The sequence below is a fragment of the Palaemon carinicauda genome, chromosome 8 (assembly GCF_036898095.1).
Source record: "Palaemon carinicauda isolate YSFRI2023 chromosome 8, ASM3689809v2, whole genome shotgun sequence".
Lineage (NCBI taxonomy): Eukaryota > Metazoa > Arthropoda > Malacostraca > Decapoda > Palaemonidae > Palaemon > Palaemon carinicauda.
Genome location: NC_090732.1, coordinates 73,104,148 through 73,118,533, shown reverse-complemented (window position 1 = coordinate 73,118,533; position 14,386 = coordinate 73,104,148). Strand labels below are relative to the sequence as shown.

Sequence of the window (14,386 nt, the reverse complement as noted above, 5' to 3'; positions counted from 1 at the left end):
CTCGTTTATCGCGGTAGATAGGTTCCAGACCCGGCCGCGATAGGTGAAAATCCGCGAAGTAGTGACATCATATTTACCTATTTATTTAACATGTATATTCGGACTTTTAAAACTTTCCCTTGTACGTAGTACTGTTAACAAACTACCCTTTAATGTACAGAACACTTAATGCATGTACTACAGCACCCTAAACTAAAACAGGCACAAATATTAAAGGCGATTTTATATCATGCGTTTCCTAAACACCTAAAAAGCACGATAAAAAAGGGCAACCAATGTTTTGTTTACGTTCATCTCTGATCATAATGAAGAAACAAACTTATTTAGTGTACACATATATGTATAGGTTAGTTTTTGCATCGATTATATTGATTATACAGTATGTTGATTTTTTTATTACCAATGTTTTACTTTATTTTTCTTAGGACTTCCAAATGAAATGTTTTTCTTTATGACGCTGCCTGAAACGACGGCGTCATAAAGTACTGTACGCTCAGTAAACAACCATGCTCAGAACAAAGAAGGCATTATAAGGGCATGATGAAAGTGATAAATAATGATATTTACGGTAAAAGCATTTACAAAATATGTTATTAGTACAAATATAATTTACTGTATCTATATAAAATCATACAGTACATACTGTACGTAGCAAAGCAGGAAAACAATTTACGAGAGAGAGAGAGAGAGAGAGAGAGAGAGAGAGAGAGAGAGAGAGAGAGAGAGAGAGAGATTGTTTTACGTACGTAAATGTAAATTTAAAAAAAAAAAATACGATAGGTTACAACATGTAGACTTTTAAAACCTTCCCTTTAACTTAATGCATACAGTTGTAAACTATAAAACAGGCACAAATATTAGAATGTTAGAATATTAAAGTAAAAAATAAAGATTGTTACTGTACTCACCACGAAAGAAGTTCAAGAAAAACTTGAATGATGATGGCGATGAATTTGCTACACAGTAGAAATGATGATGATGAAGCTGATGACGTGTTCTACTGTGCAGCCAGGTAGTATTTTACGTCTCTTCAGACGGAGGTGTCTTTTCCTGGGACAACTCTTCAACTTCTTCAATTTCTTCCAAAGGCATAGTAGCAGAAGGAACTGGCTCTTTTTTGCGAGGCTGGAAGAACATTGTGATCGGAAGTTGTTGCCGCTGCTTCTTTTTTCGATCTAAGAGCATCTTGTAGGGAGTCATTATGTCATCAACCTTGTTACAGAATTGCATCGACCGAACCATATCCTCGTCCCACGCTTGCAACATTTCTTTCACCTCCTTTATATGGTTGCAGACCTTGGCAAGCCGTTCTAGTGTTAAGCCCGTTTCTTCGATATTTTCTTGGGTCTCTTCCTGGGTTTCACTCTCTTCTTCGTTTGCCGATTTCGTCAGGTCTTCGAGGTCTGCGTCAGTTAGGGGCTGGGAATGGCAGTCCAACAACTCGTCGACGTCTTCAGTCGTCATGTCGCCAAACCCGTCACCTCCAATTATGGCAGCCAACTGCACAGATTTGCGTACTGCAGAGTGTTGGATTTCAGCAGGTGTAAATCCCTCGTCGTCGTAAACAATCTCGGGCCACAACTTCTTCTAGCTCGCATTCACAGTTGCAGGTTTCATCTCTTGAAGTGCCTTCTGAATATTCTTCAGGCACGTGGCTATAGTGTACTGCCGCCAGTACGCCTTCAAGTTAAAATCTTCATCCTCATCCTCTTCGGCAGCATCCACACAAGCAACGAGGTCCGCCAAGGTATTCTTCGTGTAGAGGGCCTTGAACGCCCTGATAACCCCCTGGTCCATCGGTTGAATTAATGACGTGGTGTTGGGTGGCAGGAACTCAACCTGAACGCCCTCACGCGACAGGTCAGTTGCGTGTCCACCAGCGTTATCCATAAGGAGAAGGATCTTGAATGGCAAGCCCTTCTCTACGAGATATTCACTGAGTTGCGGGATGAAACACTGGTGGAACCAGTTGGAGGTCAGCATCTTCGTAATCCATGCTTTTGGATTATGCATCCAGTACATGGGAAGGAGATTCTTGTTTTTATTTTTCAAAGCGCGAGGATTTTTTACTTATAAATAAGCCCCGGCTTAAGCAAAAATCCAGCAGCATTGCCACACATCACGAGGGTAACGCGATCCTTGAATGCTTTAAAGCCAGAGGCTTTGGCTTCCTCTTTGAACAGGAAAGTTCGCGACGGCATTCTCTTCCAAAACAAGCCGGTCTCATCCAGATTAAAGACTTGTTCCGGCTTGTATCCACCTTCGGCGATAATATTCTTGAACGTCTGGTTCACGTAAGTTTCAGCAGCGGCAGTGTCAGCCGAAGCAGCCTCGCCATGCAGGGAAACGCTTTTCAGGGCGAAGCGTTTCTGAAACTTCGCGAACCATCCTTTGCTGGCGGAAAAACGTTGTTTCTGAGGCTGGGGATCAGTGGATGTCCCTGGTTGAGGATCATCTGCATCATCATCTTCTTCAGCATGGTTGCCATCGTCGTCTTGAGGTTCCTTTGCAGCAAAATTCTGATACAAGCTCAAAAAGCCTTTGTTCGGATGGTGTTCGTATCCAAGGCTATGTTCTTCTTCCGGCAGTCGGCAATCCACACAGCTAAAGCACCTTCCATGCGTACGATCGTTTTATTACGCGTTGTAACGACTCGCTTCGCTGATCTGCTAAAGGTGATTGCAGCCGTCTTTCTAATGTTCATTCATCCTTCTTGATATAGCGAACAGTAGATTCGTTGATTCCAAAATGGCGCGCTGCGGCCGCGTAGCTTCTACCGTCTTTTAACATATCGAAAAGTGTAACCTTCTCAGCAATCGTCATTATCCTTCGGTGGCGTTTAGGCTCACTACCAGCCTTAGTAGAAGCAGAACGCTTGGGAGGCATTGTACAGTAGGATTTGACAAAAAGTTCAACTTAAAAAGGTCGCACACAGCACAGATTAAACTTCACAAACTTAAGAACGTCTACTCAGCGATACGCGGTAAGAGAAAGTGGACGACCCGGGCCCGCGAGAACCTAGATGCTGGAAGCTGGAAATGCGGGCAAAACACCAATCACAGGCTAGATAACAAAACTTGAGTTCTGATTTGTCATCTATCAGCGCTTGAACCAATCACAACCCGTCTTACAGTATATGATGCGTAGGTTACCAACTCAAAGTACAAGATACCCCGCGCATACTGTACGTACAGTATTAATAATAATAATAATAAATAATGATAATAATACAGTACAGTACTGTAATAATAATAATAATAATGATAATAATAATAACAATCATAATTTTATTAACAACAACAACAATAATAATAATAATAACAATAATAATAATAGCTTTACGTATGCTATTTTATTCTTTTGTAGGATGTGTGTGTGTGTGTCTCTCTCTCTCTCTCTCTCTCTCTCTCTCTCTCTCTCTCTCTCTCTCTCTCGTATGCTTATTCGAAATGTGATTTTTGCAACCAAGAATATTATTGGATGCAGTACTACGTACGTATACATACAAAAGATTCATGGAAAAGAAGCACATCCATTACATTTGTAGTACAGTAGTAGCCATCAGCAGCCTTACACCATTCTAATATTGTATGACTGCATCTGATTTGCGTTTCATGTTCGATTTAATTTTATTACGTACTGTATACAGTACTGAATTATCATATGATAATAATACAGTAATAATAATAGTAATAATGATAATAATAATAACAATAATAATTTTATTAACAACAACAACAATAATAATAATAATAACAATAATAATACACGTAATAGCTTTACGTATGCTATTTTATTCTTTTGTAGGATGTGTCTCTCTCTCTCTCTCTCTCTCTCTCTCTCTCTCTCTCTCTCTCTCTCTCTCTCTCTCTCTCGTACGCTTATTCGATATGTGATTTTTGCAACAAAGAATATTATTGGATGCAGTACTACGTACGTATACATACAAAAGAATCATGGAAAAGATGCACATCCATTACATTTGTAGTATAGTAGCCATCAGCAGCCTTACACCATTCTAATATGGTATGACTGCATCTGATTTGCGTTTCATGTTCGATTTAATTTTACTACGTACTGTATACAGTACTGTATTAACGTATGATCACATTCTCTTTTCGTGTTTTATTTCTTTCTGTGCTTAATTATATATCATATGTAATGCAATGAACAATCAGTAAGAGCAGATATTACTAATTACAGTATTAATGGAATTACTGGTAACAAAATATCGTATTTGGGGGTCTTCAGATTTCGCGGTATTTTCGAAATTTCCGGAAAATCTGCGATATGTATATATATATGGGTTATGGAAAAAACCCGCGAAGTGGTGAATCCGCGATGGTCGAACCGCGAAGTAGCGAGGGTTCACTGTATGTGTGTACCATTCACAGGCAAGCTTCCTAAGCAATAACAGCAGGAGAAAATTTACCTCCCGGACTTTGGAGGTCTGACATGCTTGAAAAGCTGTGGAAACTGCTGCAACTTGTCAGATAACATACGATGACATTCAGTATTCAGAGTACTTCTCGCTTAGCTGACGTTAAGATGATGGAGCATCAGGAGTTATTTGATGTCCTTCATTTATGGGCAACATAAATTTTAAAGCTGAAAGACAAAAAACTTCAGTAACTATACACTCATAATAGAGATGCCTAGAAATCATGTCTTCCGCATTGAAAATAGCCGTATATTATATATGTCAGACAACAATATTCATGTGGATCAAGGTTTTTAACGAAGACAATGACCTCAAGTATTAGCCTAGAAAAGGACAGTCCCAATGCACTATTTGAAAGCAGGATAATCACATCATTGATAAGTAGATTATCCTGTTTTTATTCATTTTATCCTTCATCATTTAGTTAAATAACAATATATTTTCATCAATAATTATCCTAGGCAAGTCAAGTAAGCTCTTTGTCTAAAATAAAATTTGCAGGCCAATAGATCTAGTTTTGAGATTTAATTCTTAATGAGTGCTTGAAAAATGAAACCACAAATATGATTTTTACGATTTAGTTTTCCCCTTTTAATATTTTTTTTTCAGTAGAAAATACCAACCTGAAATTACAAGTAAGCCATATGATAATTTGAAAGATAACATGCCCCTCTGAATCACCGACTTTACGGGAACTTGATGCCTGAGCGGCTGTATTTGTCAGATGTTGCTTTCGAGTTTGGCAGTTTGTCCAAAAATTAAAATGCACTGTATCGTCACTTATGAACGTTATTATACTACACTCCTCAACCACCTCACTACTCCTAGGCCAAAGGTCAAAGGGATTGTGAGCGTTACCTGTTGGAGGTTCCCCCACCCTGGCCTCATTAAACACTTAATGGCTATTTATAGCCTCACTGAAGTCATACTCCTATTAAAGGTCTCAGGTTTGCATTGTTAGGAAAAATATAAATTGATTAGAGAATTTGATTTATTATTATGTGTATATATAGTATTAAGTCTGTAACATTGTTAATTTTCTTTTCAGTTGGGACATATTTCGCGTGATAGGTGTGAAGAAGATCAAATTGTAAAGGATTCTCCATACATAAGTTCTACAGATCAAATGCAAGATTTATTTGGACTATCTCCAATTGCACTTGCATTTGTGGCTCGTCACATTAACCAGCCAGTGAAGAGGAAATGCTCTATTGATGAAAGTCTTAACCAGCCAGTTAAAAAGAAGTTCTCTGTTAATGAAAGTCAAAAGGTTAATCAGCCAGTTAAGAGGAAAAGCTCTATTGATGAAAGTCTTAACCAGCCACTTAAAAAGAATTGCTCTGTTAATGAAAGTCGAAAGGTTAATCAGCCAGTTAAGAGGAAAAGCTCTATTGATGAAAGTCTTAACCAGCCACTTGAAAAGAAGTGCTCTGTTAATGAAAGTCAAAAGGTTAATCAGCCAGTTAAGAGGAAAAGCTCTATTGATCAAAGTCATAACCAGCCAGTTAAAAAGAAGTGCTCTGTTAATGAAACTCAAAATGTAGAAAGTTATGAAAAAATGACACCAGTGGACTCATTGAGAAACAACAGTAATGTTGTATGTGAAGATTCTATTCAAGGAGAGATTGAAAAGACTCTTCCTAAACGCAAACGAGAGTTAGGACTATCTGACGATTATGTCTTAAAGGAGTTGAATGACGGAATTCAAGTTGGTATTATTTGCTCGGAAAAAGAATGCAACGAAAAGGACGGAAAGCCTTTGAAGTATGCAAGGGTAGAAATCCAAAGTAGGTTTGAAAAGAGGAAAAATATGAGAAAGGAAGGGAATTGGGAAACATTTAATAGATTTAGAGAAAAGAGAATCCAAGATAGGCCCCAACAATCTAGAATAGAGGGTGAATCACAAGAAAAGGAAAAAAATAATAGATGGAAAAAGTCCACAGTAATTGGGATAAGAAACAATAAGATAAAGTCTCCTGGAAAACCACAGAAGTTTATCAGAAAGAATAGACATGATGGCCAGATAAAAAATCCGCGGGGAAGGCCTAAAAAAGCCTCCTTGTGTAGAACAGAAAAACATGATGGCCATATAAAGAATCCACGGGGAAGGCCAAAAAAAGCCTCCTTGTGTAGAACAGAAAAACATGATGGCCATATAAAGAATCCACGGGGAAGGCCAAAAAAAGCCTCCTTGTGTAGAACAGAAAAACATGATGGCCAGATAAAGAATCCACGGGGAAGGCCAAAAAAAGCCTCCTTGTGTAGAACAGAAAAACATGATGGCCAGATAAAGAATCCACGGGGAAGGCCAAAAAAAGCCTCCTTGTGTAGAACAGAAAAACATGATGGCCATATAAAGAATCCACGGGGAAGGCCAAAAAAAGCCTCCTTGTGTAGAACAGAAAAACATGATGGCCATATAAAGAATCCACGGGGAAGGCCAAAAAAAGCCTCCTTGTGTAGAACAGAAAAACATGATGGCCAGATAAAGAATCCACGGGGAAGGCCAAAAAAAGCCTCCTTGTGTAGAACAGAAAAACATGATGGCCATATAAAGAATCCATGGGGAAGGCCAAAAAAAGCCTCCTTGTGTAGAACAGAAAAACATGATGGCCAGATAAAAAATCATCGGGGAAGGCCAAAAAAAGCCTCCTTGTGTAGAACAGAAAAAAAAGATGGCCAGACAAAAAATCCCCGTGGAAGGCCAAAAAAAGCCTCCTTGTGTAGAACAGAAAAAAAAGATGGCCAGACAAAAAATCCCCGTGGAAGGCCAAAAAAAGCCTCCTTGTGTAGAACAGAAAGAAAAGATGGCCTGACAAAAAATCCCCGTGGAAGGCCAAAAAAAGCCTTGTGTAGAACAGAAAAAAAAGATGGCCAGACAAAAAATCCCCGTGGAATGCCAAAAAAAGCCTCCTTGTGTAGAACAGAAAAAAAAGATGGCCAGACAAAAAATCCCTGTGGAAGGCCAAAAAAAGCCTCCTTGTGTAGAACAGAAAAAAAAGATGGCCAGACAAAAAATCCCCGTGGAAGGCCAAAAAAAGCCTCCTTGTGTAGAACAGAAAAAAAAGATGGCCAGACAAAAAATCCCTGTGGAAGGCCAAAAAAAGCCTCCTTGCATAGAACAGAAAAACAAGATGGCCAGATAAAAAATACACGTGGAAGGCCAAAAAAAGCTTCCTTGCATAGAACAGAAAAACACGATGGCCTGATAAAATCAAAACAAACAGGTTTAAGGCCCAAAATATCGAGTAGAAAAGCAAAAGAAACATATATATCACAGGAATTCACTACAAAAATAGGAAAACAGGAAGACAATACAAAAACAAAGAAAACACAAAGTTCAAAAAAATCCAACTCACTCGAGATCTCTAAAGATAGAATAAAGGAGTTATTAGATAAAAGTATGGACACTATTGAAAAACCAGGGCCATCTAATGTCTTTGATATCAGTGAATCAGAAAATATTAGACGTGGTCGTGGAAGGCCTAGAATAATAAGACTAAAAAAGGTCGGGAGACCTAAAAGATTGTTTAACAAAAGGAAAATAAGTTTTGACGAGGATACTAACCCAGTGCTACTACATGAAAGAGAATTGAATGATTTTCCCACTCTAGAAGCAAATCATGAAGACTGTGTTGCAGAAGAGACACAAGCAGTCCAGGAAGAGTCGTTACACAATAATGAAGGTTCTGATGATGATTTACAAATCAAGTTATTGCCTGTCTTTAAGTTTCCACAAGCTGTAGGCTCATGGCATCCTTCATTGCACATAGTAAGAATGTGGGCCAAGATACGCAGAAGACAACTAAGCCAGGTATTGTAATTATGAGTTTTTTTTTTTTTTATCTTTATACCGTAAAAATTTTTTATGACATAGATATTAAATCACCACATGCTTTATTAATAGCATATGTAAAAATGTCATTTTGATGGCTCTTACCTTTGGGTCACATTACTTATAAATCTTTTGTAAAAAACAATAATTTTGATGAATATAGTCATTGGTTCATATTACTTATACGTTGAGTATGAAGATTCTTTTCCTTTGGAGACCTAAAACGCGGGGATATGATGCATGACGATCATCTGCTTGGAGAGGTTAGTACAAATGGTAGAGATTGCACTCAAGGAGGTGTTTGTGAGAATGGAGATCGTAAGAGTGGTGAGAATGGTGCCTGTGACGGTCTAGGTGATCATGGATAACTGTTGTTTGCCAGGTAGTCTGTTGTAAAGGGTGGACGACAGGAATCCTTATCTACCTTCTTCACAATTGCACATAAAAGGAAGGTTCTCATTGCTCGCAAGAGCAAGAGGGCCACTCGGAGGACTCAAAGCCTTTAGCAGATCTCCCAAAGGGTATCCTTTGAAGTTAGTGCAGGTAGCAATGTTCATGCTCGCAGAGGAGTCATTAAAGGGACCCGGGAACACAACTGGGCAAGAGAGGCATAGAGAAGGGCTCTGTATCCTGATTGATAATGTTCAGGCCTCCCCTCTTGCAAGATTGGTGACTGGTAGCTGGCTTGTCTGTACCTCTTGCCTCAACGCCTTCCCGAGGGAGAGGATTTGGTACATTGCTGATCCTTCCACAAAACCATGCAGAGTACTGTAACATGACTAGGATTCCAGGGTATCAGACTGATCGATCATTCTTCTTCTTCTTCTTCTTCTTCTTCTTCTTCTTCTTCTTCTTCTTCTTCTTCTTCTTCTTCTTCTTCTTCTTCTTATTACTTGCTTAGCCACAACCCTAGTTGGGAAAGCAGGATGCTATAAGTCCAACGGCTCCAACAGGAAAAGTAGCCCTGTGAGGAAAGGAAATAAGGAAGTACACTACAAGAGAAGTTTACAAATAATAACAGATGAAATAGGAACAAAATGTGACAAGGGAAGGGGGTACAAGTTCTTCACTTTCCTCTGCACCAGAGTCAAGAATTTCTGGGCTGGTGGCGATCCTCTTGCAGGGGACTTTAGGGTTACTATGGACCAGAATTAAGTACATTTTTAAGTTGTTTGTTCTTCGGGTCTCCTACCTTGCGTGTGACATGGGCTTTCATTGATCTTTGAACTGGATAATTCTGGTTTTGGGTATTTCATGGGCTTTGAAATAGGAAATGCACAATTCACTCTTAATGCCAGATACTGCATGCAATGCCAATAGATTAAGATAACTACAGTAGGCTAACTTTTACTCACAAAAACAATGGACATTGATAATATAAAATATACATCTAAGACATGAAAATATTATTTTGTAGAGATGATAGTTGAGAAAATAAAGATGGAAATAACAAAAGAAAATAAATCTTGTTTATCATCGTGCCTAGGGCCATCAGAGTTACAAATGCGATCAGAGGGATCGATGTTCAGGAATTTCCCAAGATCTGTGAATTGCAAGTAAATCATAGAGGAATTTGGGAAATATCTAACAAAGCAAGAGAATGTTTTATAGGAATTGAGACATTTTCAGGTAATTATATATTTTATGGAAGTAATTAAGTGGGATTTTAGGTAGCATTTTGTGATAGGATTTTACCAAACAGCAGCTCTCAACCACTTGCATGGCTGGTATATTTGGAGGCAGCAGGGTAGAGTGACATATCTACATCTCAGAGAATTTTTAATTTTATTTAATTTGATTGTGGATGCTGGTATTTGGTGGTCGGGTAAGATGCAAAGATTGCTTCATTTCTAAGCTGGGGGACTGGACTAATGCCTAGTATAGGGAATGTCGCCCGTGGCTAATGAGGGCCGTGTGGGTATGCATGATAACAAAAACACTAAAATGCAGTAGATCTTACACAACCATGAATAAAGGTGAGAATCCCAAAGTCTTTGTTGATTGTAGCCTAGCTTATAATAATAATAATAGAGAATTTTACGACTTCAGAATGGTGAATGGCGTGATTAGATAGTACCACCAAAAAGTTAGTGGATCCTTTGACTGGTCAGATTTTTTTCATACTGGATCACTTTCTTGTTACTGCTCGTATCTCCTTTTCCTACACATACATAAAATAGTCTGACATTTTCTTTACACATTATCTTTTTTCATCATATGCCTGACTGCACCAAGATAACCGAAAAATTCTTCTTCACTCAAGGGTAGAAGAGACTCTAGCTATGGTAAGCAGTGCTTATAGGGAATGAAACGCCAAAATCAAGCTATTGTTCTTCAGCCATGGATGGTGTCAAAACCTCTGTACCATGGTCTTTTACTGGCTCGATTAAATTTCTCTTGTTTGAAGGTACACTCAGGCACAGTATCAAAGTATTTCCTATCCTCGCTGTGCTATTATCCCTTTCAGAGCCCAAGGGCTTATAGCAACCTTCTTTTCCAGCTAGGAATGTAGCTTAGCTAGTAATAATATGGACAGGCAAGTTGGCAGTTTACTTGGGCATATATCTGCTTTTGAGCTTATGTGGACTATTTTTATGCTGGTCCTGTTCAAAGTGAACATGATTGAGAGAGAAGTCTTTTCTGGTTGCCCGACCCCGGTCCAGCACCGGCGAAAGCAGAATATCCATAAAACAAATGCTCGTTTATAAATGTTTTTAGAGGCTACTGTGGATGTTGGGAAAATGTGTTTAAGGAGCATTGATCGGCATATCAGCGCCCTTCAAAAATCAAAGACCTCACTTGAGTTACCATGGTCAGAAAGGGCTTGCAAATCCTTGGACATAATGAATTGTTGGATCTCCTAGCCTGAGAATTCACACCAGTCTAGCCAATAGAGCAAGATCGTTTCTAGCACACACTCAACAGAATAGATTCTGTGTGCCAGAGGAAGTTACTCTGTGTACTTTGTTATCAATCCCATAGTGTCTGCATTAGGGAGCTTGCATGTAGAGACTAAACAAAGGATGCAGTCTTCTTAGCTTTTGACTGCTGTTATGTAAACCTCCTCTTCCATGGCCTTCCTACTGGCTTTTACGCAGATTGGCCTGTGCTTTGGTATAGTTACCTACTTCACCACTACTCAGATTTGTCAAATACTGAAACATTAGCAAAGTACAGTAAGTTGATTGTGTCTGGATCATGGGCAGTGATCTTGAACACGTGTTAGCAAACCAACTGGGTCCTAATGAAGTGGAGTGTGGCCGTTTTCTGAATTTACAAGCAAGTTGAACTCCCTGGTGCTTGAGAATATATTTCTCTCTCCTCAAGAGGACGTAGATGCGAAGATGGAGAGGTGGAGGAAGGCTAGCTAAAATTCCCTCATCTATTGTGAAGTTACCTTCAGAGGTCCAGGCCCTTCAAAGACAGCAGCGATGAGACCTCCTCTCTCTCACACCTTCAAGATTGGCTTTGAAGGAAGCACTAGCTGCTTCCAAAGTCAAATTAAGACCTCCAGGTGCATATTTTTATAAGGAAAGTGCTGATAATGCTCCACATTTTGTGCCTAACTTGGCCAATTTGGGAGGGTTAGTAGAGGTAAGAAGGGAGGAAGAGAAGACTGAAATTGTTAGTCCACTCCAGGTGCCAGTATTGTGAAGATTTCCTGTCATGTCGTTGGCCAATATGACAGCAGCATGTAGTAGAGCCATGGGTAGTAGAAGTTTTTTTTTTTTTAGAATGGGTAACCCCTGCCCTTAGTAAATCTTTGTTCTCCCCTCAATTACACCCTTATTGACTTCCAGAGGTACTCTCCAAAATCTTGGAAAACTCTGTCCTTGATGGTGGAGGCACAAATAATAAAGGAAAACAATTTGCATGTAACTATTCAAGACTGTTTTGTAGGTTTCTACAGTTGACTCTTCTTGGTGGAGAAATCGACAGGGGCCTGGATCCCAGTCACGACCTTTTGTCCCTGAACCCGCTTGTTCATCAAACTCGGTTGCTATCAGAAAGGAAGACTTCATCTTTCAGTGGACCTAAAAGACTCATATTTTCAATTACCTGTTCATCAGTCCTGCAAAAGTATCTCCATCTTTGAGGGAGTAGTGCACTACTTGAAAAGCCTGTGCTTCAGACTGTCTGCCACTCCTCAAGTGTGCACAAAAGTGATTACTCTGATCTCATCTTGAGCCCAATTAAACATAGTACATCTGTTGAGGTATCTCAATGATTGACTAATTCTAGCTCCTTCCAAGAAGCAGTTGCTTCACTATTTATACCGACCAAGCTGTTCTTGCTCCAATTAAGATGGATAACACATTTTGCTTAAAAGGCTATAAGTAACACATGAATGAAAATTTAAAATATTAAAGAATTACAGTATGATTTGTTTAAACCATTTACTTCGGTCGATTATTTATCTGATTTATAAAAAGCCATTCTATATTGAATAGAAAAAATGAAAAATCAATAAATTTCAATAAGTATGGTTATTGGTTGATTTAGGCAAGCATTGAAATTTTCTGAATTCGGAACAAGTCATAGTTACAGTTTTAGTTTAAAATGTTTACAGTTGTGTTTTTGTCGTAGTCTGATTTAAACATTTGTTTTTTCCAGTGTAACAAGGAGCCTGAGCCACCACTTCTGGAAACTAACGTTAATACGGACTCTATTGCAACAGGAACATCATCCATGGTAATATACAGTTTTATCATTAATTTTAAGGTTGTTATAAGTTTCAATCCTCTATATTCTTCTATTCTCTAATAAAAATGATTTTACTAAATATAGATTACTGCAGGGTTTTATAATCATTACGACTATTTCAATGCATCTTTCCAAATTTTCATATAGCTATATGCTTCAAGTTGTGTTTGAGGGCTGCAGAATGGTTTATAAACTGAGAAAAATAGAAACCTTATTCCTTATTTTGTTTATGACAAATATTTACCATTTAGGCCTACATAAGAAAATATGGGAAATCTTGTATCTTAAATATGTATAGGAGGAATTTTAAGAAAATGGCCATCCTCATAAACATTCCAAATAAGCTTAAAACAATAAATATAAAGAAAATAAGGACTGATAAAAAATCAATTCTATAAAAAAGTATCTTATATAATTATTTTTAATATGGTTTTTGAAATATGAGAATTGGCTGAGGTACAAAAAACAAGATTGAAATAACCCAAAAATAAGTTTCAATGGGGGAGATTTGTTCCCTTAAAACAGCCGTTTTTTTTTTTTTTTTTTTTTTCCAAATTTGTGTTATGTTTCGGTCACGCGCCAAATCTTCTTACTACATCCACCAAGGAGATTATGCAATTGAGTCGGTTCAGTTATTTATTTCTGTGTGTGTGCATGGACAGAATTATGTCAAACTACTTGACAGTTTTATTGTTGTGTCTTACCGAACAATCATACAGCTGTAGGTTCCCTACAAATGGCAGACAATAGATTCAAAACTACCGCGGTGGCGCTAGCCATCGCTGATGTAGGTGACGTTATCTCCCTCCACTCGAGGGAACTACAGGTACAACTGTCCAGGTAACATCAATTTGTTCTCTGCCGGCTTCTGGTGAACATCGGTGGTCGGTGCAGACTTTTTTCTTCATTTGTTGGGAAGTATTATCTCTCCAATATCGGTGAAGTATTCAACTCTGTTTGTAGGATTGAAGCTGAATTTCTTTTCTGCAATTTTGTGGTCTTAACATGATGTCGGACTCTAGTCCTTTGGTAGTTAGGTTTTGCGCCGGAGGGTGCAAAACTAGGTTAGTTAAATTAATTTATGATTCGCACACTAAGTGCATTAAGTTTAGGGGTTGTGAGTGCTCTAGAGAATCTACTTGTGATGAATGCAAGGATTGGAGTGAACAACAGTGGAAAGTTTTCGTTTCTCACTCGGGGAAGATAATTAAGGATAGGAAGAGGAAGGCGGCTCTCAGAGCTGAAAGTAAGACTAGTTTAGCTTCTTCAGCTTCTTCTATTGAAGCTCCTGCTCCTACTCCTTCTCCTTTTCCTCTTATTATGACTTCAATCTTGAGTCCTCCTACTCCTGCTCCTGTAACTCCTTCGCTCCTGTGGAGTTTCTCCTGACACCATTGCCAGCCTCG

General features: G+C 38.7%; 1 protein-coding gene across 1 annotated transcript in view; it reads left to right on the top strand.

Annotated features, from left to right (window-relative positions):
* The window catches only part of LOC137645289 (peptidyl-prolyl cis-trans isomerase G-like), a 31,351-nt gene extending 18,311 nt beyond the window's left edge, over positions 1-13,040 (top strand). The window contains exons 2-4 of the mRNA XM_068378106.1: positions 5,490-7,032; positions 7,669-8,255; positions 12,891-13,040. Coding sequence (XP_068234207.1) covers positions 5,490-7,032; positions 7,669-8,255; positions 12,891-13,040 — 2,280 coding nt within the window. The remainder of the gene's footprint in view (positions 1-5,489; positions 7,033-7,668; positions 8,256-12,890) is intronic.
* Positions 13,041-14,386: the final 1,346 nt, after the last annotated feature.